General features: G+C 51.7%; 2 protein-coding genes across 2 annotated transcripts; one reads left to right on the top strand and one right to left on the bottom strand.

Moving 5' to 3' along the window:
- Positions 1-440: 440 nt before the first annotated feature.
- PDZK1IP1 (PDZK1 interacting protein 1) lies at positions 441-7486 on the top strand. The gene is made up of 4 exons (XM_056497329.1): positions 441-687; positions 4360-4468; positions 6294-6392; positions 6933-7486. Exons 1-4 carry the CDS (start codon positions 621-623, stop codon positions 7003-7005), a joined length of 348 nt encoding a protein of 115 aa, XP_056353304.1. The 5' UTR covers positions 441-620; the 3' UTR covers positions 7006-7486.
- Positions 7487-12907: 5421 nt separating this feature from the next.
- On the bottom strand, positions 12908-19840 carry LOC130256058 (cytochrome P450 4B1-like). Its single transcript, XM_056497319.1, has 12 exons — positions 19416-19840; positions 18440-18581; positions 17709-17753; positions 17497-17624; positions 16962-17086; positions 16716-16867; positions 16444-16550; positions 16084-16274; positions 15660-15793; positions 15168-15232; positions 14484-14566; positions 12908-13805 (listed from the first exon to the last, which is right to left on the bottom strand). Exons 1-12 carry the CDS (start codon positions 19599-19601, stop codon positions 13637-13639), a joined length of 1527 nt encoding a protein of 508 aa, XP_056353294.1. The 5' UTR covers positions 19602-19840; the 3' UTR covers positions 12908-13636.
- Positions 19841-21040: the final 1200 nt, after the last annotated feature.

Below are 21040 nucleotides of genomic sequence, written 5' to 3'. Positions count from 1 at the left end.
CAGCCCTGATGACTCAATAAAATGAAGGCTGGGTTTGCTCTGCATTAAACAAGATGTGGGAGGTGAGACTGGGTCTGGTCTATTAATTGATGTTTAAAAGTCAGAAATGTCACAAAAAGTCACAAAAAGTCACAAAATTCACAAAAGAGTTTTGCTGGGTTGTTAGTGACACTTGTGGAAAAGAAAAAAGCGAGGAAGAGCAGGGAAGTGAGTGGGGGTCCCACAGGGTGGGAAGGAATGTCAGAGCTGGGGCATTGCTGGACTCCCTCTTTGGGAGGGGACTTGGGGGACACCACGCTCCCCAGCACCGCAGCTTCACTGGGCAAGAGTTTTACCCATCTGGGTCTTGTTTTTCCCTCCTGGGCCGATGCAAATATTTTGTGGCTGAGTTCCCTTCCACACCCTGCCTAAGGGGACTGTCAGGTTCAAGTCACCGTGCCCCAAATTCCCCTCCGGCTCCCGCGGGAGAAGGCGAGGAGGAAGAGGCGCCTCCTTCCGCAGCGGGATTTGAATGCGCAGGTGAGAGCATCGCCTCCCCGGTTAAGGTGTTTGATAATTGACCCGGCGCTCATTCCTGCGGCAGGGCGCCGTGCCCGAGCCAGCTCCCGCTCCGCTCCACCATGCCCGGCCGCTGCCTGCTGCTCCTGGCGCTGCTGCTGCAGCTGCAGCCTGCCCTCTGCCAGCAAGGTGAGTGTGCCCGCCACCCGGGAATAGCGCGGCGAGCTGAGCCCAGCCCCGGGCAGCCGGGAGCTGCTGGGGGACACCGATGGAAGAGCCTCTTGGGAGGGAAAATACACCCCAGCTCCTGCCTGAGCTCTGAGAGACAAGCTGAGCTTGGCTCTGGATGGATGGCTGCCCGCTGGGTTGAGGGGTTTTGCTGGAGCCAGGACACTGAGACTTTCTACCTGTTTTGCTGAAGGCTGAAACTGCCACCTGAGGTTTATCTGAGCTGCTCACACAGAGATAAACTGCTCTGATTTACCTCTGGCAGGACTGTGCACTGAGATGAGTGATCTGTTTTCTTAAGGCTTTTTTTTCTTTCTTTCTTTTTTCTCACTCTTATCCTTGAGCGAGTGTTGTTCTGGGTTGCTCCCTGAGCTCTCAGATCCTCCTGTTAATCTGTAATTTTGATCATTGCTGAGGAGAGGGAACAAATATTTTCCTCAGCAAATTGACCTCCTCTTTACCTCCCAAAGACTTAACAGAGAAACTTCCTGTGCTAGGGTATTATTTTTAGGAAACTCACTGAAGGGCTTCTCTAGTGCTAGAAATAATGAGGATTAATTAAAACTCATCTGGTGCTGCCAAAGTCCTGGAAAATTCCCTCCCCCTTTCTCCTCCTGATGCCCCAGCCCTGACCGCTCTTCCTGTGTTTGTTTACCAACTTGCTGAGGATTTAACAGTCTGGGATGTCCATTGTCAGCAGGGTTGAAAGTTTTGCTTTTGCTTGGAAAGAGTAAAAAAAAAAAAAAAAAAAAATCCTTTAATGAGGATCCAGAGCCTGGTACATCTTCCTTAGAGAGTGGAAAAGACAGGCCAGCCAAAGCTTTCTGAACACTCAAGATGTACTAAAAACCAGGTCTGTGTCTTCAAATTAGCTGTTGAGTATGGAAATGGAATTGCAACAAGTGCACAGGCTTTTTTTGGCACTGCACTTCCCCTGGTCCGGGCTGTAGCTGCAGATGTGTGGAGACACAGCTGCCAGGGCTGCAGGTTCCACACTGCTTAGCTTGGCTTTGGAGATCTTCGTGGGGAAAACCCCATCTTTGACATGTGGCAACGCAGGGAGGAGGTGGCAGAGCCTGAGGGAGAGGCTGACCCAGGAGGGGCATCCCCAGTGAAGCCTTTTTCCAGGAAGATATTCCTGTTTCTGCAGGTGAGACTCATCCTTTCAGCCACCCCTCTGGCAGGGCAGCAAGGTGTGCTCGTGGGGCTACTGCCAGGCAGTGCCCCAAGGGCTGGGACCCAAATATTTGCTCCCTGAATAGATCCTATCAAGCTCTTGCTTCTGCCTGATCCCCATTCCTCCTTTCTTATGCCCCTGCAAGTTTCATTTGCCATTCCCTTACCACCCTTATCACCCCTTGCAGCCTGGCCCTATGTGGCCTCTCAAAGCCAGCACCCCTTGATTTTGGTTTGGTGTTTTCCCTTTTGGCTGTGGATGCTCAGAAATCTGGTGGAAACAGCCACAGGAGTGAGATTTCACCTCAAAAACTTCCAGTACTTCCTGAGCACGGTTGCTCCAAGGAAGTTTGCTATCTCTTCTTATCTTCCCTCCTCCTTTGCTGGAAGAGCACAAAATGCAAATTTGGCAGTTTAAGTCATTGCTGACTTCATTCCCTGGTTGCCCTTGAGCTCCTTTAACCCCAGCAGAAACCTCACCAAGGGCTGGACCTGACCCCCACCCCGCTAGGCGTAGGCTGGAAACCTGGGTCTGAGAGGAAAAATAAACTACAACTAATAAATAAATGTGGCCAGCAGCCAGGGGCAGAGTGAGGGAGGATGAGCCAAAATTCAGCCAGGAGGCAATAGGTGTGTTTGGGGCTGTATTCACAGGGGGTGGGCAGCAGGGCAGGAGCATCCTTGGCCACCAGGTAGGGCAGCAGGGACCAGCCCCGGCTCTTCCCCACTGTCACCACCCCCAGCAGCCTGTGATACAATGGTATTTCAGTCCAAACATGCTGATACAATGGGAAATTTCCTTCTGAATTCCTCCTGCTTGAGTTTCTGCCCCGGGACCTTGCAGAAACATGACAAATGTCCCTGTGTGAGAGATGCTGCTCAGGCTGTTCTCACAGCCCCTTGCACGGGAGTGCCACTGCTTTCCAGACTGGCACTGCTGGTGAGTCAGCTGGACAGGCTGATCTCACTTCCAAGAGGAAAAATCTGATTTGGGGTTTGAGGTTTTGCTCTTGTTTTATTTATTATTTTTAAATAGAAGTCTCTTGCAATAAAGACTCAAGGAGCTGGGGGTGTTACCTAAGGACAGTCCCTCTCCCCAAAACCAGAGGGAGGAGAGGAGAGCTGCCAGCAGCAGAGCCAGTGTGAAGCTGGCTGTGGGTTAGGGGTTGGCACATGTGGAGCACACAGCCTTGTCTGACTACTGCTAGTAAAGATCATTTTTTGTTTGTAGCAGAGGCTTGTCTCCTGTGAGACAGAGGAAGCGTTCAGTGTGAAGTTGCTGAGGGAGACTGAAGCACCCACTGCTCATCCTGGAGCAGCTCAGCCCTGCAGGTGTCCCTGGCAGGGGCTGGGGCTGATCAGGGGCTGGCAGGTGCCACCCTCCACCTGCCCTGCACAGGAAACACGTAGTGTGCAAGGGTTTAGATCAGCAGATGAGGAAAAGTGGGGTCTGAGTAAACAGTAACTAAATCTCAAAGGAATGTGGCTGTATGGACAAGGTGTCCCTTAGTGCTGGTGTGACAGCACTTAAGGATGGGTTTGGTGATGTCTGAATGCTCCAAACTCCACTGGGAGGCAAGGAGCAGCCATCCCAGCAAGGGCTGGGACAAGGTTTCCTCCTCTCACCCGCTGCCCTTGCACCCTGCCCACATCCAGGAATTTGTCTCACAGCCTTCCCACCCGTGGCTGGATTCCTGCTTAGGTCTGGATACAGAAAATGAACTTGTCAGTCTGTTCCATCTCTGGGGGAAATGGGGACATCCCAGTCAATTCCCAGACCCCCACCCTCCACCCCAACGCTGCTTGGGCCCATGCCAGCCCTGCCTGGACTTTGTGCTGAGGTTGTTCCTCTGAATGCATCAGCCTTCAGTTTCTGTCATAAATTGTTCACTGCTCTGGAAACTTGTTGAATGGTGCATTTTACCAGAATCCACAATGACACCTTTTTGCTGTGAGAATGACAACCAAATTTTACACTCACCCTGTTATGGAACCCTTATTTTACCAGTTAGTACTTGGGAAATATCCTGGGAATGATGCCTGTGGTATCTGGGGGTGAAGAATAAGCAGTTTGCTGAAGCACCTCTGCCTTTCTTCCTTTGGCAAACATTCTCCTTCACTCCCTTCCTCCGTGTCCCCCAGCCTTTGTCCCCCATCACAGCCACCAAGGAGCCCCCCAAGGTGCATGTTTATCTATTTGTATGTGTATGTCAGTGAATATGGGGCCCCAAAGCTGCAAGGCACCACACTCCACATGCAAACACCAATGAAAACTCTGTTAATTGTACTTTATTTCACTGTTATCACCCAGGTAAGCCTGCCTGAATCAACAGCAACATGTTCTGCTCAGATTTGTGGGATCAAGCTCTCACCTGGACCTTGCTGAAGCTGGATGGGAGAAGCTCAGTGGAAAAAGCCTGAATTTCTAACACTTTCTCTTCTCTTCTTTCCCTGCAGCCCGGGGCAACCTGCAGCCATGGGCACAAGGTGTCATTGCAGTGGTCGTATTTCTAGTCCTGGTGGCCATTGCTTTCGTGGTCAACAGGTTCTGGTGCAAGGATAAAGTGTAAGTGTGGGAGGCTGCTCTGGGTTGGGCTTGGCTGCCTTGGCAGGCATCACTTCCAGCAACCTCTGTTGCCAGGGCTGGGAACACCGTGCTTGTTGTGCTGGGAGATGGGCTGGGAGAGCAAAGACTCCCTGTGCTCACCTCCCTGTCCTTTTGTCCCTGTCCTGGTCTCTGATCCCTGTTACTGATTGCTAGGTGTGAGCCTGCACCATGCAAGTGCTGCCATGAGAAAGCACTGTGCTGGGAATGGCAAAGCCACAGCATCGTGGCTCGTGCTCAGGGGGCTGGCCCAGCCTGGTTTTCTGTGCCTTTGGGGGTGCAGTTCCCATGTGCCTTGTATCTGTGGGATAATAAACCTGGCCCAGCTTTTTTTTGCAAAGCAGACAGAGCCAAGTCGTGAGAACACACTGAGAGGAGCTGGGGAAGGGAGGTAGCCAGGCACTGGCAGTACTCTCCACCTAGAGCCCATGGCACAGGCAAATGTGGTGTCTTTATCCATCTGAAAAAGGCTCTGTGGGATGGGTTACCTCTTGCCTGATGCTGGCCAAGCAGAGTCAGTGGCTGCTTCTCCTGCTCAGCTGAGCAAGGCCAACTGGCTAAGTTGCAGTAATGTGATTTTGACCCTGAGCCCAAAGGCAAGAGGGGATGAAGACCAAAAGCACCCCACATCTTTTTCCCAGTTCCTCTGCACTGGTGGGGTTGTTTTAGGCTGGAGTCTTCTTGTACCTGTGCTTTCCTGGAGCCTCTCCAGGCTGAGGAGGTGGGGAGCTGGTATGATGATCTCTGATGATCAGCAGGTCATCTTTAGCCCCAGATGCATTTTAAGTGGGTCCCTTTGGGATGCATTAATACAACGTGTATATATATTTATATGGTCTGATCTGCCACTGTAGTCTTTGTTTCCCAGAGAGGAACCTCTGTCATCAAACTGAAGGAGCCCCCAGCCCATGGAGTGGCAGGCAGGGATGGTGTTTCACTGCTGCTCACTGGGGCTGGCTGCCTGGCTGCCTTTTCCCAGCCTGGAGGCAGAGGATGCAGAGGAGGGCTGGAGGGGGGATGGTGCCTTGTTTTAATTAATCTGGCCTTTCTTCAGAAGAGAGGGAGTGAGGCTTGGCAGGCTGGAGCCCTGCCAGCTCTGTGCTGTCACTGTGACAGCAGCTATCAGCTCGAGCCACTGCCTGTTTATGCCAGGCTGTTCCTTGGAGAAGCCTCTGAAATTGCCCTTGGGCAGGTGCTGGAGGAGGCAGGGATGTGCAGAGGGTGGACCTGCACCCACCCTCTGCTGCTAAACCTCCCTGGCACTGCTCAGGCCACAGGCTTGCTCCAGAGCTGAGTCTTGGAGTCTGGCTGAGGTTGAACACCCCATCCCTGCCCAGTGGTTCCTTCTGCAAGTGATCCAGACTCACTTTTGAGGGAGAGCAGCTCGGCTTTGCTCACAGGGATGTGCACAAGGACAGCCCTCAGCACCAGCAGAGCCTTGACTGCTCTCTCTGTGTCCCTCAGGATACACAGGGGACTATTTGCCACAGATTACATAGAAATAGACTGGAAAAACCAGTTAGGAGGAGAAAACAATCCTGTGTATTGACAATGAGTCCTGCTGACTGCCAGCACTGGGAGTCACCGCTGCAGACAGGGGTTGGCACTTGGCACAGCCTCTGCAGACCTGAGGTGAGGGTGTTCCTGCTTGTCCTTGTCCTGCTGGGAAGGACAGAATCACATCCTGGTCCCTCATTGTCTCTGTAGTGTCATCACCAGCAAGAGGCTGCTCCCCTGCACGGCTCCTTTGTTGCTCTGCCTCAGCTCCTCTCTTCTTTGCCTCCAGGGAAAGTGTTGAGAACGTGGTGAGTGTGGAGGACAAGCCAGATGCTGTCACATCCAACGGCCATGAAGTGAGATATGTATCAGCTGCAGCTGACTTCAGGTGAAGGACCTGCTCAGACTCCTCCCCATGGCTCCCAGGCTCTGCTCTGTCCCCTTGGGGACAGCTCAGACATGCAGAGCTGTGGTCTGGCCCCCTCAGGGTCTTACACGTCCCATGCACTTATTTTGGTACTTTTAACCTTTTCAAGGGCTAAGTACAAGGCAGTGAGGGAGTATTTCCTTCTCCCTCATCTCTCCTCATCCCTGCAGCTGAGCCCCACAATCTATCCACCACCTCACAACCTGCTGCACTGCATTTTTCTTATGCTACATCATAGCTTTCCAACAGAGGACACCACCAACAATGACCACAGGTCACCACGTAGATGGTGACAGTCAAAACAGCCCTCACTAAAAATTAGAGTAATTCCCACCCCACATTGGCTCAGTTGCTTTCAGGGTGACCCCTCCTGTGGTCCCCATCTCACCCCTCACCCAGTGCACAGCTGGCACCAGCAAGGGCAGGATGCCAGAGGTGGCTTTGGGGATGCTGGTCTGGCTGGGACTGAGCTCAGCACTGTGCTTGTCCCTCTTGATGCAGGTCCAAGGAGAACCAGCATGCCTATGAGAACACTGTGGAGCCTGAGGAGAAGGTGATCACCACGGCCATGTAGCAGCAGCCACCCACCACCCTCCTCTTCCTCCCGATTCTCCTCTCACTACTGTGGTGGGAATTCCATTCCTGCACTGGCACCCCTGTGAGTGCTGGGGCCCTGGCCCCTCCATGGCACCACCACCTCCTGATCTTTCCCTTTTCCACCTGTGGGACATGCTCTTGTCCCTCTGGCACCGGTGTCCACCTGGAGAGGTCTGGAGGTGCCACCTCTCCTGCCTGGTGGTCACCCCACCTGATTGGTGAAGTTCATGTCCCAAGTCCCAGGAGGGTGTTGACCTGCTCAAGACACAGAGGGGATTCCCCTGGGTGCCTCCCCACGCTCCCTGCTGCCCTCCAGGGAGCTGCTGATGGAAAACCTGTTCTTTTCTCCCCAGTTCACCCTCCTTTTTATGACCTACACCATGCATTTTAATGTCAAACAAACCTCCCCCTCTGTACATATCTTCCCAGTGAGCAATAAAGAGAATTGTTGCCCATGACAGCAAAGAGGGTCGTTCTGCTAATCAGCCAAAGGACTTTCTGGCATCTCCCAGCTCTCCCAGCCTTCAGGCTGTTGGGAGAATGAAGGACATCAGGGAATGCTCAGAGCCTCAAAGGCATGTACAGGGAGGTGAGAGCATCATTCCACTCCATTTGCCAGGTGAGATTACTGAGGCACTGAAACAATCCTGCACTTCTCAGTGCTGCTTGATGGGAAAAACAACGAGTGTTCCTAAGCTGTGGCATTTGCAGATTGAAATGAGAGACCTCTGATGCTTTGGCCATTCCTGGAGTATGAGTTACCCCAGTGGCATGAAGGGTCCTCTTCCTGACCAGAGAGGAAAGGATTAAGGGACTCTGAAACCAAGGACAGCCCAGCTGGAGCAGTGCTGTGGTGGGAGATTAATGAGGGGCATTTTTGGCAGCTCTGGTTTTGTGGGAAGCAAGGTGCTCTGCTGTGCACTTCCCACAGCTGAAGCTGCTGATGTCACCAGCAAGTGGAGACACAAAAATTCAGGCAAGTGTCTTCCAGTAATAGACCCACCTCAAAAATAATTTTCCCTAGAGCCTGGGTAGGTGAGTATTTAAAAAATGCCCTCAAAGTCTTGGCATTGAGAAATCACAGCTCCTCTTGAGAAACTGCATGGGAGTGGAAGAAAACAGGCAGAAGGGCTAGAGGGGTCAAGCCCTCAGATGTGGAGAGAGGATGGCTGCATCCCCAGCATCACATCAGAGCTGTTTCCATCTACCACCTTCCCTTGGGCAGCTGGAGGCTGAGCCAGCCCCAGGCTGTGTCCTGGACCTCGTGCCCCTGCTGGATGCTGCTCCCCTGACTTTCCTCTCACAGGTGCCAAACGTCACATGGGTTTGGAGAAAACAAGGCTCAGTGGTACTGCTGCACTCAGCAGGGTTTAAGGATTAGTCATTGCCTGCTCCTGCCATGTCAGCACTTGGGCTGGGGGTGTGGTGAGAGGAAGGGAACCCATTAATCTTTTACCTCTCGGTTGCAAAAGAAGTCAACAATGTCATCCTTATAATGAGTAACAGGAGGAGTTTATTCCCTGCCCTGAGTGCAGGGTGAATGTGTGGCAGGTGCCCGAGCTGCTCACCCTGCCATGCCTGCATGTGGGTTTGCACTGTAGGTGTGCTGAGGGCTCACTGTCCCTTCCCCACAGATCCCAGCCGTGGCTCTGAGTCTGAGCAAGGACAAGGTTTTACTGCTGGGCTTGTCCAGGAACTTCCATGCTTGGTTTTATCACAACCAGTGCCCTTTGGAGTTCACTTCCCTGGAGAAAACAGGAGCCAGTGCTCAGCAGGATCTCATCTCTGCACTGTCCAGGGTGCTGTCCTGCCTCAGTTTCCTTGTCTGTGAAGCAGCAGCTGGGGCTGACTGAAGCTGCCTTCCCGCGAGCTGTGCAGTCACTCACAGACGCTGCTCGGTGTGATCCTAAAAAGAACAAAAGGCAGCGAGCAGAAATGAAATTTATTGTTGGAAAATCTTAATTAGATTTTAAGCCCCAAAGGGAGAAAAGTGAGGTATTATCTGACACAGCTAATGAGTGTTAAGGGTCCATTGTTATATTTCTTGTTTACCTTTCTGTACTGGCTGATACAGCCCAGATCCTCGCCTGTACTGCCATAATTAGGATATCTCATCTCTGCTGATAGGGTCGGGATGCTCTTTAAAGCACAATGCTGTCTCATCCCTCCCTGCCAGGATGAGCGTGATTGGGAAGACAACTTCTGGCGTGCCAGTGCTCGTGTAATGAGCTGGGGAATGTCCTCCAGAGGAGGCTGGACCTGAGACCCCCAGGTGAGGGCCATATCCCACAGCCTCAGTGACCTCTCTGAAGGGCCCTGAGCCAACCTGCCTGAGGGCCAAATCCTCCCCATCACCTCTCTCCACACAGCACCTTCACAAGGTGTCCTTCACAAACCTCCCCACGCCCACCAGTGAAGGGTGAGGACACCACGGCTGCTCCATCCTACCCCCGTTCCATGATGCCATTATCTCTGAAGCTTCAGGAAGATGTCCGGGGCTGTGTTCTGCTGCAGACAGGGTAGCCTCCTTTGGGGCAGAAGATAGGCAGGGTGGGTTTTTTTGCATCCTCACTTTGTTACAAGTTGTATCATAACTTTTCTTTGTGACCTAGGAGGGTGCAATCCATCTCTTGAAACCCCAGGCAATCACTGGGATATCTTGTTGAAATCCACCTTTACACTGATGCTTCCCCAGTCTCTCCTGAAGCTCTTTAGCTGTGAAGGTTTGTAACTGGAGCAGTTTGGGCAGGTGGACACTTATGATATTAATTATCCCAAGACAGTTTAATTACAGACTTGCTCTATCCAGCTCTATCCCTTCACCTGGGCAAACCTGGGGTGTATATCCTGGCACTGAGCACCTTGACACCCAAGAGGTGTGATTTGGATCTCCAGAGGGAAAAAGGAGCCTGTCCCACCCTCGTGGTCCTTTGGGTGGGGAAGAAGCCCAGCCACCCAGGTGGAAGCCAGGAGCATGCCACGGAGGGGTGGCTGTGTGTGGGCAAGGGGACTGCAAAGTTTTTGGTCTCGATTCAAGCCACTGAAAGCCAGAAGTAAAATACCATCCATTGTTGGTTTATACACCCGTAGTAGCCAAACAAACATCCCCGGAGCCTGTCCTTATCACTTTATTACACCTGCTAGAGTGAATAGATTAAAGAGGATGGGGGAGGGGGGAGAAAGCTGAAGAATCCAGCAGAAAAACTGGGTTTTGGGATTGTTAATTATTCTCTGGGGTCTCTAATCTTTAACTGGCAAACAGCATCACTAACTGTCTTAAAGCCCCTCCTGGAACATCCTGATAATAAGCCATCTGCATGAAGGCACCCCGTTATCTGCCCTCCTCCAGCCGCCTGTGACATGGCTGGAGTGGGAGATAATGAATGTGTGGTGTGTAATAACGACACGTCATTCATGATTATCGGCCTGATACCCAACCTTTTAGCTCCATTGTTTGTGCTTCAAAACGAGGAAAAAGAAAAACAAAAAAGGCAAATAAAAAGGAGAAGGGAAAGAAGGGAAAGGGGAGTTTTTGGTGCTCTGGATTGTCCCGGGGTCCCCGAGGTGTCTCCCTGCCAAAGGGGCTGGCTCCGGCAGCATCTCCCGCAGGGTTTGCCGGTGCTCGGGGAGGATTGGCGGCTGCTGTAGCCATGGTGATGGAGGAGCGAGCTGAGCAGCGCAGACATGTCACAGCCTGCCAGGGAGATACTTGGGGCAGAGGCAGGCGATTAGATCTGTGTCGCTGGCTGCTGCCCGCTCCTCACCAGCTCCTCTGCTGCTCTCCCAGCCGTTTGGCACAGGAGGTTATCTCGTACAAGCTGCTGTCCAGAAACTGCCACCGCCGTTTGGAGGTGGGGGGATGTTTGTGCTGCTCAGTTTGACCTGGCTAAGCTGAAAATGGGAGGAATTTTCTCCTGGTTGCTGCTGCTTTAGGGCTTCACGGTGCATCGGTGCTGCGAGACCTTCCCCCCAACGATTTGGCCCTTCAAAGTGCAAACCTGGTTTAAGCATGGTTCTTAGCAGGAAGAGATTTTAAAGTGTTTGGCTCTGCTTACCTCAATTACTGTCATAGCTGCCTGGAATAACAATCCATATTTTGCATAAAAATGGCAGCAGTTTCCCCTTTCTTTCCCAAGCAGATTACCAAGAGCAGTTTCTCTAGAGACTCTCTGCTGGAAGTGGTTGGGGTTTGGCCATTCATAACAATCTAGCAATCAGGAGGACTCTTGGAAACCAAATGGGCAGCTTTGGTCATGGCAGTGAATGGGGTGATGGCCCCAAAACAGGGGGCGCTGTACAAGCCATGGGGTGGGCAGCAGCTGGGGGTCCTACCCCCCATTCCCAAACCAGGAGAAGCTGCAGTGACACCTTTCTGTGCCACCAGGTTTCTTTTGGAACCCACCCCCAAGGAGACTGGGATGGGTCTTTGTGGCCAAGCCCACCCAAAGCTCGTTTCTTGGACCACCTACTGCAGAGCAGATGAGCAGAGCTTCAAGGTGGTTTGGCTCTTCCCAGGTGGATGGCTGGAATGTTTGACAAACAGGATTTCTCAGTACCCAAAAGGTGTTTTGAAACCACTTCCCTCTGAAGGCCTTGGTGTGCTGGAGCTGGGGAGGAGGACAGCAGGAATCTGACCTTTCAGACCTGAGTCCACCAGCAGTGCCAGGGTGCTGGCACTGGCATCTGCACAGCCTGCACCCCGTCTTCTGTGGGTGAGAAGGGGAGCACTGGGAGAAGAGGAACTTGGTCTCTAGCTGCACCTTGTATGTAGCAATAAATAAACCTTATCATTGTGTAAATAAACACAAGGTGCACCTTGCTGGTCAATCTCAGCATCCCTGTCCCTTTTGGTACCCAGCTAGCCCAAACAAAGGTCTGGATCCAGCCTGGGGAGAATTTTGTTTCTCAAACTGAGGATGCAGCAGGCAGCAGAGATGGGGAGCAGGAGGGCTGCAGGAGCTCAGTCAGATGGGGAGATGCTCAGGTTTGACTGTCCTGATGTGGCCATGAGCAGAGAGCTGGCAGACAGACAGACAGACTGGTTTGGAAATGCTGGTGCCTGCAGTGATTCTGGTGATGCTGGTGCTGTGGGTGAAAGCTGCACAGCCTTGTCTGTCACCATGGCATGGCACACATGCAGGCCTTTGTGCCTCAGTTTCCCCTGATGCCTGCTGAGTGCCTGGCCCTTGCAGGGACAAACTTCCCCTGGGCTTTGATAATGCTACAGACACACAGGGGACCCTGACAGAGCAGGGGCTGCTCTGCTGAGGGTGGGGACAGGGATGTCCCCAGGCACAGGACGTGTCCTCTGCCTTGCTGGCCTGGCTGTGCTGCCTGCCAGGCCCAGGGGTTTCACCAGGGAGGAGTTTTCTGGGTCTGCCACTGGCCATCTAGTCGTCCACTTCACACCCTGGACCTGCAGCTCGTCTGGATGGTCCAGCAGGACTGGTGCTGGGGAAAGGCTCCCTGTACCCCACAACAAGCCCAATCCCAGGGCAGTGCTCACCTGCACCCCTTGGGCAGGCCACCCTTGAACTGAGCAGTCAGTTCTCAGCCTCTGCAGGACAGGGGCTGAGGCAGAGTCACATCTCCTCCTGTTTTATTCTGCAAGCTGAGTTTATTCTTACTACCAGCACTTTTGTGTGTGTGGTGTGTAATTCTGTTTTGCTTGTTTGACCACAGATTATTTCAGTTGTTTCCTTATCATAGAAACTCCTGGAGTCAAAGGTGAGGCGAGAGATGGTGTGGGATATATGGAAACAGGCTCAACAGTGCATGCTTGTGGCTTGAGAAAACACTGACACTCTGCACAGCTTGGGCTGCTGGGACTCCTCTTGCACCCTACTGGGCCCCCAAAAGCAAAGGAAGCCAAACCAAGCTTGGAGATCATCACCACAAGGCTTTATTCTCATTTCAGAGAGGAGAACAATGCTGATCACCTGCTGTTTCCAGAGTGCCAAGTGCTTCCTCAGGTTGGCTGGTGGCACTTTCTGTGCTGGCTGCTGAGCAGGCTCAGCTCAAGGAAGTTCAGAGCTGGGGCACAAAAGAGCTGCAGGCATTCACCTGCACAATGGTGGGCACAGTGCCAGCCCCAGGACAGGGGTGGCTGGGAGGGTGGTGATGCACTGGGGCTGCCAGGAGGAGCCCTGCTGGCCCAGGCTGCAGGCAGGGCAGGGCTCTGTGCTGGGGCAGCACCCAGCCTCCAGGCATCCCTGCAAACCCTGCCAGCTGTTCACTGCCAAGCCCAAGGGGGGAATGCGACAAATCCACAGGCAGGTGACAGGAGTCCTGTCAGGGAGTGTGTGGGGGCAGGCTGGAGATGAGGATGTGAGCAGGGCATGGAGGATGCCTGTGGAGGTGAAGGATGAGCCACAGCCACGCTGTGGAACCCCCTCAGCAGTGCTGCTGCCCTGCAGGAGGGGAACTTGACCTGCTGGGCTTGGTGTCTGTGGCTCAGTGAGCCCCTCTGGACAGCAGTGGGGCAGGGGTGAGTGTGGGAGAGGTCCAGCATGGCCACTGTGGGCCTGTTTGCTGATCCCCTCTTAAACCCCTGGCTGGAGGGGGTCCCTTGGGAGAGCTCTTGCCTCCTGCCATGGTACCCCATGGGATCACAAAACCTTCTTCAGATGCAGGTGTATCCCATTTTTGGACCTGAGGACGATCTGTGGTATCATTATGGGAATCCTGGATGGGTCTGGGTGCAGCTCGAAGCGCAGCAGGGTCAGGGCCAGGGCCACCTTCATCTCATTCATGGCAAACTGCTGCCCAATGCAGTTCCTGGGGACAAGGTGACAGTGCTCTGATTGCTGCCTTCATCCCCAGCCACCCCCAGCTGGACTCAGCCCATGTGAGAGCTGGGGGACCTCCAGTGCTGCCAGCTGAGCTTATCTAGTAAGCTCCTGATGCACCCAGCTCTGTGGTGGGGGTATTGCTATTGATTTTGTTATTAAACATGGCAAAAATATACAAGATTGAGAGAACAGGGGCTTGCTTCACTAGGAAGTGCAGTCAGGATCCAGCTAAAAGCACAGACACCTCCAAAAGGTTATTTCTGGCCCTGTGTGGTCATCCCCTTGCAAGCTACTGAGACCTCAGTATCCTGCATCTGTCTATTGGTTCAGCATGGGAACTATGGAGACTTGGCCCCCTTGGCTTTGAGGTGCACTGGGATTCACCCTAAACAAGGGAGTGGTGTTCCCAACAAGGCAACACAAAATGTAAACACCTCCACAAAGCCACAAGAAAAATGTGTGAAATCCTACAGTGACCACAGAGCATGGAAATCCTATTGCAGGAGATGCTGTAATAGGAGATTCTGCTACAGAAAACCTGCTTGAGTCGGCCAAGCCAACTTGGCTTGTGGAGACTGAGGGGAGATTAGCCTTAGGAGTTCACATCTGAGCTAGGTCTCACAAGCAAGGCTGATAGGAAGGAGAGGGATGAAGGATCTCCCACCTGGATCCAGCAGAGAAAGGCAGGAAAGCGTGGGAGTGCCTCTGTGCTGAGTTCTCTGGAGAAAACCTCAGGGGATCATAAACCTGTGGGAGCAACAAAGACCACTTGGTCAGTGTTTGGTCTGATCTAAGCAGCACCAGGCTGTGAAGCCACTGAGTGGAACTTCCCCTAGGAGATACCCAGGTCACCCACTACAACACCCAAGATGCCTGTAGGTGTTTTGTCATCCATGGCAGCAAGGATCAAGCCAGGGTCCCCCATTCCAGAGGTGCCTGATCCTTGCTCTCCAGACAGCCACTAGAGAGAGGCAGCTCTGCACCCTTCTTCAAAGTTTCCAATTATTTCTTGAAGCCTCTAAAATATAATCTGCAAATCCCACGTTGTCTTGTGGGGCTTGGGACTTCTCATACCATTCTGAGTGTGTGCAGGGCAGCTGAGAGCAGTCAGAGCATCTCTGTGTCACCATGCACAAAGAGAGACTGTTGAACAAACTTTCCCAGCACTTTGTCATGTTCAAAGCCTTTGGGGTGTTTGGTAACTCCATTGAACTAAATAGATGTGGACTGTTGGAATGACAAGGGGGGAAAATAAACATAGCAGGGAGGCACAGACTGCCTTCTTCAAGGAGAATGGATGTCCTGGCTCAGAGACTATGTTCCCTTTCTTGTTATAAAGGTGAAATACCTCGGGGTCCTCCCACACATCCCGGTTCCTGTGAATAGCAAATATGTTCACTCCAACCTGGATGTCTGTAAAAGAAAGGTGAGAAAAAGCTCATGACACCTCAGAGTGAAAAAGCAGAAGAGGTGTTTTTGGGATGCTCTCCCTCCCTGGGCTCTGCAGGGGCTGTTACAAGAGATCTGGCAGGGATCTCCTGAAAACCTCACATGTCAAAAACATAGACCTCAGAGCTGGGTCCCTTTTTTTTTTTATCAGTGCATAACTTCCACTTGGCCAGGAACAGCACTCCACAAGTCCCCTCTGAGCTCTGGATCTTGTCCCTGGACTCTGCCTGGCCACCCTTTCCAGGCTCATTGTGGTGGCAAAGCTGTGGCAGCTCTGTACAGCTACAGGAGGGAGAAGGGAGTCTGGAAGACCCTCCAAACCCTGCACACAGAGCGAGGAAGCCACTCTCGTCACAGACAGCAGCACGAAGGATGAACAAACTCAACAGACCTGCTGGCAGGCTGCGTCCATCAGAGAACGTGATGGGCTTGGCGAGCTGTCGGGACACGGAAGGGACGGGCGGGAACAGGCGCAAGCTCTCTTTGATGCACATCGTGGTGTAGGTCATCTTCCCAAGGTCCTCCCTGAAAACAAACTTGCTGAGGGTGCCCTCAATCCCTTTGTCTATGTCCTTGACAAAATGTTACTGGTCTGTCCCAATATAGACTCCTGAGGGAAAACACTGGTCACTGATCTGGACAATTGACCACCACCCGCTGGATGTCACCTTCCAAAGAGTTCCTCAACCACTGAACAGTCCACCCATCAAATCCTTATCTCTCCAATTTAGGGAAAATAATGTTGGGAAGGACTATGTCAAAAGCAGGATAAATTAAAGGAGTTCAAGATAAAGGAATAAGAAGTCCTAGCTCACCACTCAATGGAATCTCGGTCTCCCAGGATGCTCTGGATCTCCTCCCTGCAGCGTTGCTGGTGCTCAGGGTGCAGTGACATGCAGTACAAGAGCCAGGAGATGCCACTGGCTGTGGTATCGTGACCCTCAAACATGAAGGTGTCCACCTCAGCACGCAGGTCCTCGTCAGACAGTCCAACTCCATCTGCATCCTAAGAAAGAGAAGAGCATGTCATTCCTATGCACACAGGTCTTTTATTTTTATACCCAAAGGGCTTGTATGCTTTGGTGTCTCTTGTGCTTCCCTTCTTGTGCTGATGTACCCTCAGTGCCACACAGTTCTGTTTTTTGGAATTCAGCACAATCATTTCAAACATTCACCTTGCTACAAAGAAGAATGTCCAGAAAATCCAGGTGCTTCTTCTTCTGGATCTTGTCACGTTCCTTCTCATCAGAGAGCAACCTCTTTCTTTCTTGTATTACCTGATCTGCAGAGAGGAGAGATCATTCTGTGCATCCTGCCCCAGGAGAGCACCCTCACGTACTGGACTGCTCAGTCATCATCCTCTGGCCAGTCCATGCTGTAACCCCACTCTGAGCCACGCCAGGGCAAGTGGGGAGAGGTCCAGATGGGGAGAAAGGGGCAGGAATACCTGTGTGGGAATGGGCCAGCTTGCAGGCCTCCTGATACTGACGGCCACTGGGAGTGAAGTCATAGAAGACATCCTTGAAGGACATAGTCTGCAGTCTACGGCTCAGGAGGTAGCTCAGGTCAAAAACAGCTTTAATGTAATAGTGGGAGTCGCTGTAAGGAGGCCAAGGTCAAAGCTGGTGTTAGCAAAATGAGTGGTGAAACAGGAGCACTTGCTTCCCCAGGGTTTGGAAACTCAGGCACTGACCTCTGAGTCTGACAGCTGGAATCAAAACTGAAGGCACATTTCATGATGCTGTCTAGTGTCATCAAGCTGACATCTTGAAAGAGCTCCACTGACTTCCTCTCTGTGATCTTATTGTCCCATTTATCCTGGAGGGAAAGCCAGGGGTAAGGAGAGACAGACTATCATCTGTGGTCAGCTCATATTTTCCTGTCCCTCTTCCCAGATCCACTCTAATAATTGCTTCATTTTATGGAAGCAGAGGCCTTAATTCATTATTTATTCAGTGAATCTAAACTAACTTCCCACATTTCTTTTACCAGGTATAAAAGGATATGTAAGGGTATTATTGCAGTGGTTGATTTTATTGGCAAACAAAGAGAAAGAATAAGTGGAATGTCCAAAGGAAGGTGATGGGAACAATTTTAGAACTTCAAAACTACTCCAAAAGTTCAGTGAAAGTAGAAACTCTCTAAGTGCCATCTCTTTCTCTGACTTATTTTTTATTTTCACTGTTTCACAGCTGAAAGGTAAAAGCAGCAGGAGTGGGGATTCTCACCAGCATCACTTTGACTGAGTCTGACATCAGGGACACGTAAGATTTCAGCACATCGTAATGGAAGGCTGGGGTGATCATCTTCCTGTGCTGGAACCATTTGTTTCCATCCAAGACCAGCAGCCCCCTCCCTGAAGCATAGACAGCAAAGGCACAATCAGTTCCTGCAGGCTCTGATCACAGCTCTGACAGCCCTACTGCTACTTTGGACTTACCAATCCAGGGAACTATTGATCTGTAGGGTACACTACCCTTGGGATCTGTAAAATGGAACAGATAGCATAAATGTATTAATAACTAATTAGTTTAACACAACAAAAGAGAAAATTCAGGATAAATTTGCATTAGATTTTGCCCTCTAAATCACACGATAGAATTAATCTCATTTCAATATTTAAAGTACTGTACCACCAGAGGTAGAGCTTAAAAGTGATCATCTACAATTATGACCCAGTGGACTTGAAAAAACAGAGAAAGTTAGAACAGGAAAACAACCATGGCAAATTCCAAGACTGAGAACAATGGATGGGAGTTACTGGGGATGGCCATGTACATCCCACTCACATGCTCCACAGAAGGGAGCAGAGGAGACTTAAGATGCCTTCTGAGAGCCATTGCCATGACAGCTCACAGTTTTTACTGGGATTTACTGGGAAGCACAAATATTGTGGTGGTAGAAGCCACAGGAGACAATAAGACAGATGACCCTCAAACTGGGAACTGACAGGAAACTGGAAGGAACAGGCACCTGGTCTCTGTTTTGCACTGGAATACAAACTACTCCATGAAACCTGGGGCAGCCTGGGAGTTTGTAAAGAGGAGCAAAAAAAAGAATTGCAATAGCTGTGAAGGAAGCTGGCAGAGGGGATAACTGCAGGCAAGTTTCCCAGTATTTTCTTGGTAGGAAAGGGTCAAAGACTTCTCAAAACCAGAGGTAGAGACTCACCTGTTCGGCCAAGTATGCTCTTGGCATACTCAGGATGGTGGATGATTAGACTAGGCAGGAATGGCCCAAACCATCTGGGGAAGGCATAGGGATATTCTTCTCCCCATGACACCATGTTGTGTAAAACGCTTTCAGGATGTATCTGCAATGAGAATTAATCAGGGATTAATAAAGGCAGAAAAAGAAGGACAAGCAGGGAGAGCAGAGGTTAAACTTGCAGTCTTATGGAAAACACATGCAAGACATTCTCCCTTGGGAAATGTAGCACTCTACAGACTTGCCACACAGGGGCTCTTATGCTGCAGGTGGAGGAGAGGATGAGCATTGCAAAGGGACCATGCACAAGAGGCAGAGCTGCCTGAGCCCCCAAACCCCTGCAGCACAAGACAGCTCCATGGAGAGCTCCTTGCTGGGCTGGTGGCAGCTGAGACACCTTGGGATGGCCTGGGCTTGGAGCAGCTCCCTGTTGCACTTGGGAGCTACAGCAGGATGCCTGGTGGACAGGCTGTCACACCCCTGTTCCCCAATTTCAGCAGTGCAAGGCGGGCATGAAGCGTGAAAGCAAAACATCTTCACTACAGAATGATGAAAATGGCTGCATTAAAACACCCTGCTTCTGTGACCATGTCTTCTTCAGGGTAAGACACTCCTATTGTAGAAAGTTTCATGCAGCAAAGCAACACTGTATGATTGCTCATATTTAAATAACTTCGTGGAAGTCCCATAACTCTTTGTTTAAGGACATGATTGCAAAGATCATGACTCTTTTTTGGCAAGTTATGCAGACCACATATTGAGCACCCTTTCCTCCTGCCCTGCAGAAGCCTTGGCCCTCCCTGTGCAGAAGTCCTCTCCCGTAGGAGGAGACAGGAGCAGGTGACATGCACATCCCATCTAGTCCTTCTCATCCTGACTGATCCTGCTCCTTGCACAGCTGGGACAAGCCCACCCTGGCTGAGCCCAGCTCACTCCTTACCAGGTGATTGTGGCCATGGAGCCAGTGTTTTGGGGGCCCAGGGAATGCCTCCAGAGCTTTGATGTGTTTCTTCCTCTCCCAGAAGAGCTGGAGCACCTTCAGCAGCACGAAGGTTACACCAAGCAGCACAGACAGCTGCAGGATGACAGCAGAAGGTCTGGCTGCATTGTCCAGCAGAGATGCCATGCTGGTCTGGGACACTGCCTTCTCCTGCCTGTTTCTTGCCTGCTCCCCTCACACCTGAGCCAGGTGGGGAGCTCAGTGCAGGTAAAAACCCTCTCCCTCCTCCTCTGCAGGAGATGAGTCTGGTGGAGTGGAGCTGTCAGCAATTTATAGCTGCTGGTTATCACAGCAAACACTGTGTCAGCTCAGCCAGTAACCTGCGCTCCCACTCACCCCTGACCTGCTTTCTGCAGCCTATCACTGCAACCTGGAGGGCAAACAGCCTCTGAATAATTCCTGCTTTCTCTGAAACCCCAGCAACGCTGCCACACACCCCCACAGTCCTCCATGCCCAGCTGGGTGAAGCCAGGGGAGGGGGGAGGTGAGATGTAGGCAGGCTGGGGCTCTAGCTGAGCTCCATGCTGTCCTCAGAGAGCTCAGCTACAGAAGCCATTCACCTGCCCCCAGGAACACACAGGGCAGCTCTTCTCAATGAATGGGATGCCTGGATTCAGCCCCCTTCACCTGTGAAAGCAGTGCTCTGGGTGACTGCAGCATCACCCAGCTCTGCTGGGCTGTAATCCAGAGAATGGACATAACTCCAGCTGCACACAGGGGATGGGGCCCTGTTCCCCAAGGGCTCCTTCCACAGCCAAGCCAGGACACAAAACTGCTCTCCAGAGGAGTTACCATGGCCAGCAAGGAGAGGAAAAGCTGCAGAGCAGTGAAGTGAGCTGCAGCAAGGTTGAGAGCATGATGGGGAGGTGTGATGGCAAGGCCCTGTTCCCTCTACAGGCTGATGAGCCCTCCTTCTTCTGTCCACGTGGCATCTCACCTTCTCCAAACAGGCTCTGCATCTCTGCATTTTCCTCTCTAGTGCAGTGCTTGGGCCCAGGCAGAACCCTCCTTGCAATCCCTGTGCAGATCCTGCTGCTTACCTGGGTTCACACCCCATAAGCCCAGAAACCTGGAATGGCAATGTGGAGAACTGGGGCTGGGAGTATGATGTGTGTGGGGGACCTCCACAAATATTATAAAAAGCAGGATACCCAGATGGGCTGAAATAATGTCTTAGGATATTATGAGGACCATAGTCCAATAGACTACAACATGAGGGCTGCTGAACTTGGTGAGTGCTTCTTTTCAGTGTAACACATCTCTGAGACAGAGGACTTGTGATGTTTGGGCACTTCCCTTTAGTTTTTAATCTAAAATATGCCATGTCTCACATTTTCTGCTTGCAGAGTCACTTTGTTGGAAAAACCCACAGTTTATCTGATGTTGGTTGTCATTGCCCTGGAGAACACCCTGGCAGGCACTACACTGAGCAGAGTCACCTTTCAACACACTTGGCCACCTTCATTGAAAATTAGTGTATCATTTTATCCTGAGCCAGCTGGCTCTGTGTGAAAGTTCAGGGGAGAGATAAAGGCTGATCTTTAGGAGGCAGGAAGCTGTGATCA

The sequence above is a fragment of the Oenanthe melanoleuca genome, chromosome 8, assembly GCF_029582105.1.
Source record: "Oenanthe melanoleuca isolate GR-GAL-2019-014 chromosome 8, OMel1.0, whole genome shotgun sequence".
Taxonomy (NCBI): Eukaryota; Metazoa; Chordata; class Aves; order Passeriformes; family Muscicapidae; genus Oenanthe; species Oenanthe melanoleuca.
Note: the sequence above shows the minus strand (reverse complement) of the source record. Positions and strands in the feature narration are given on the sequence as shown.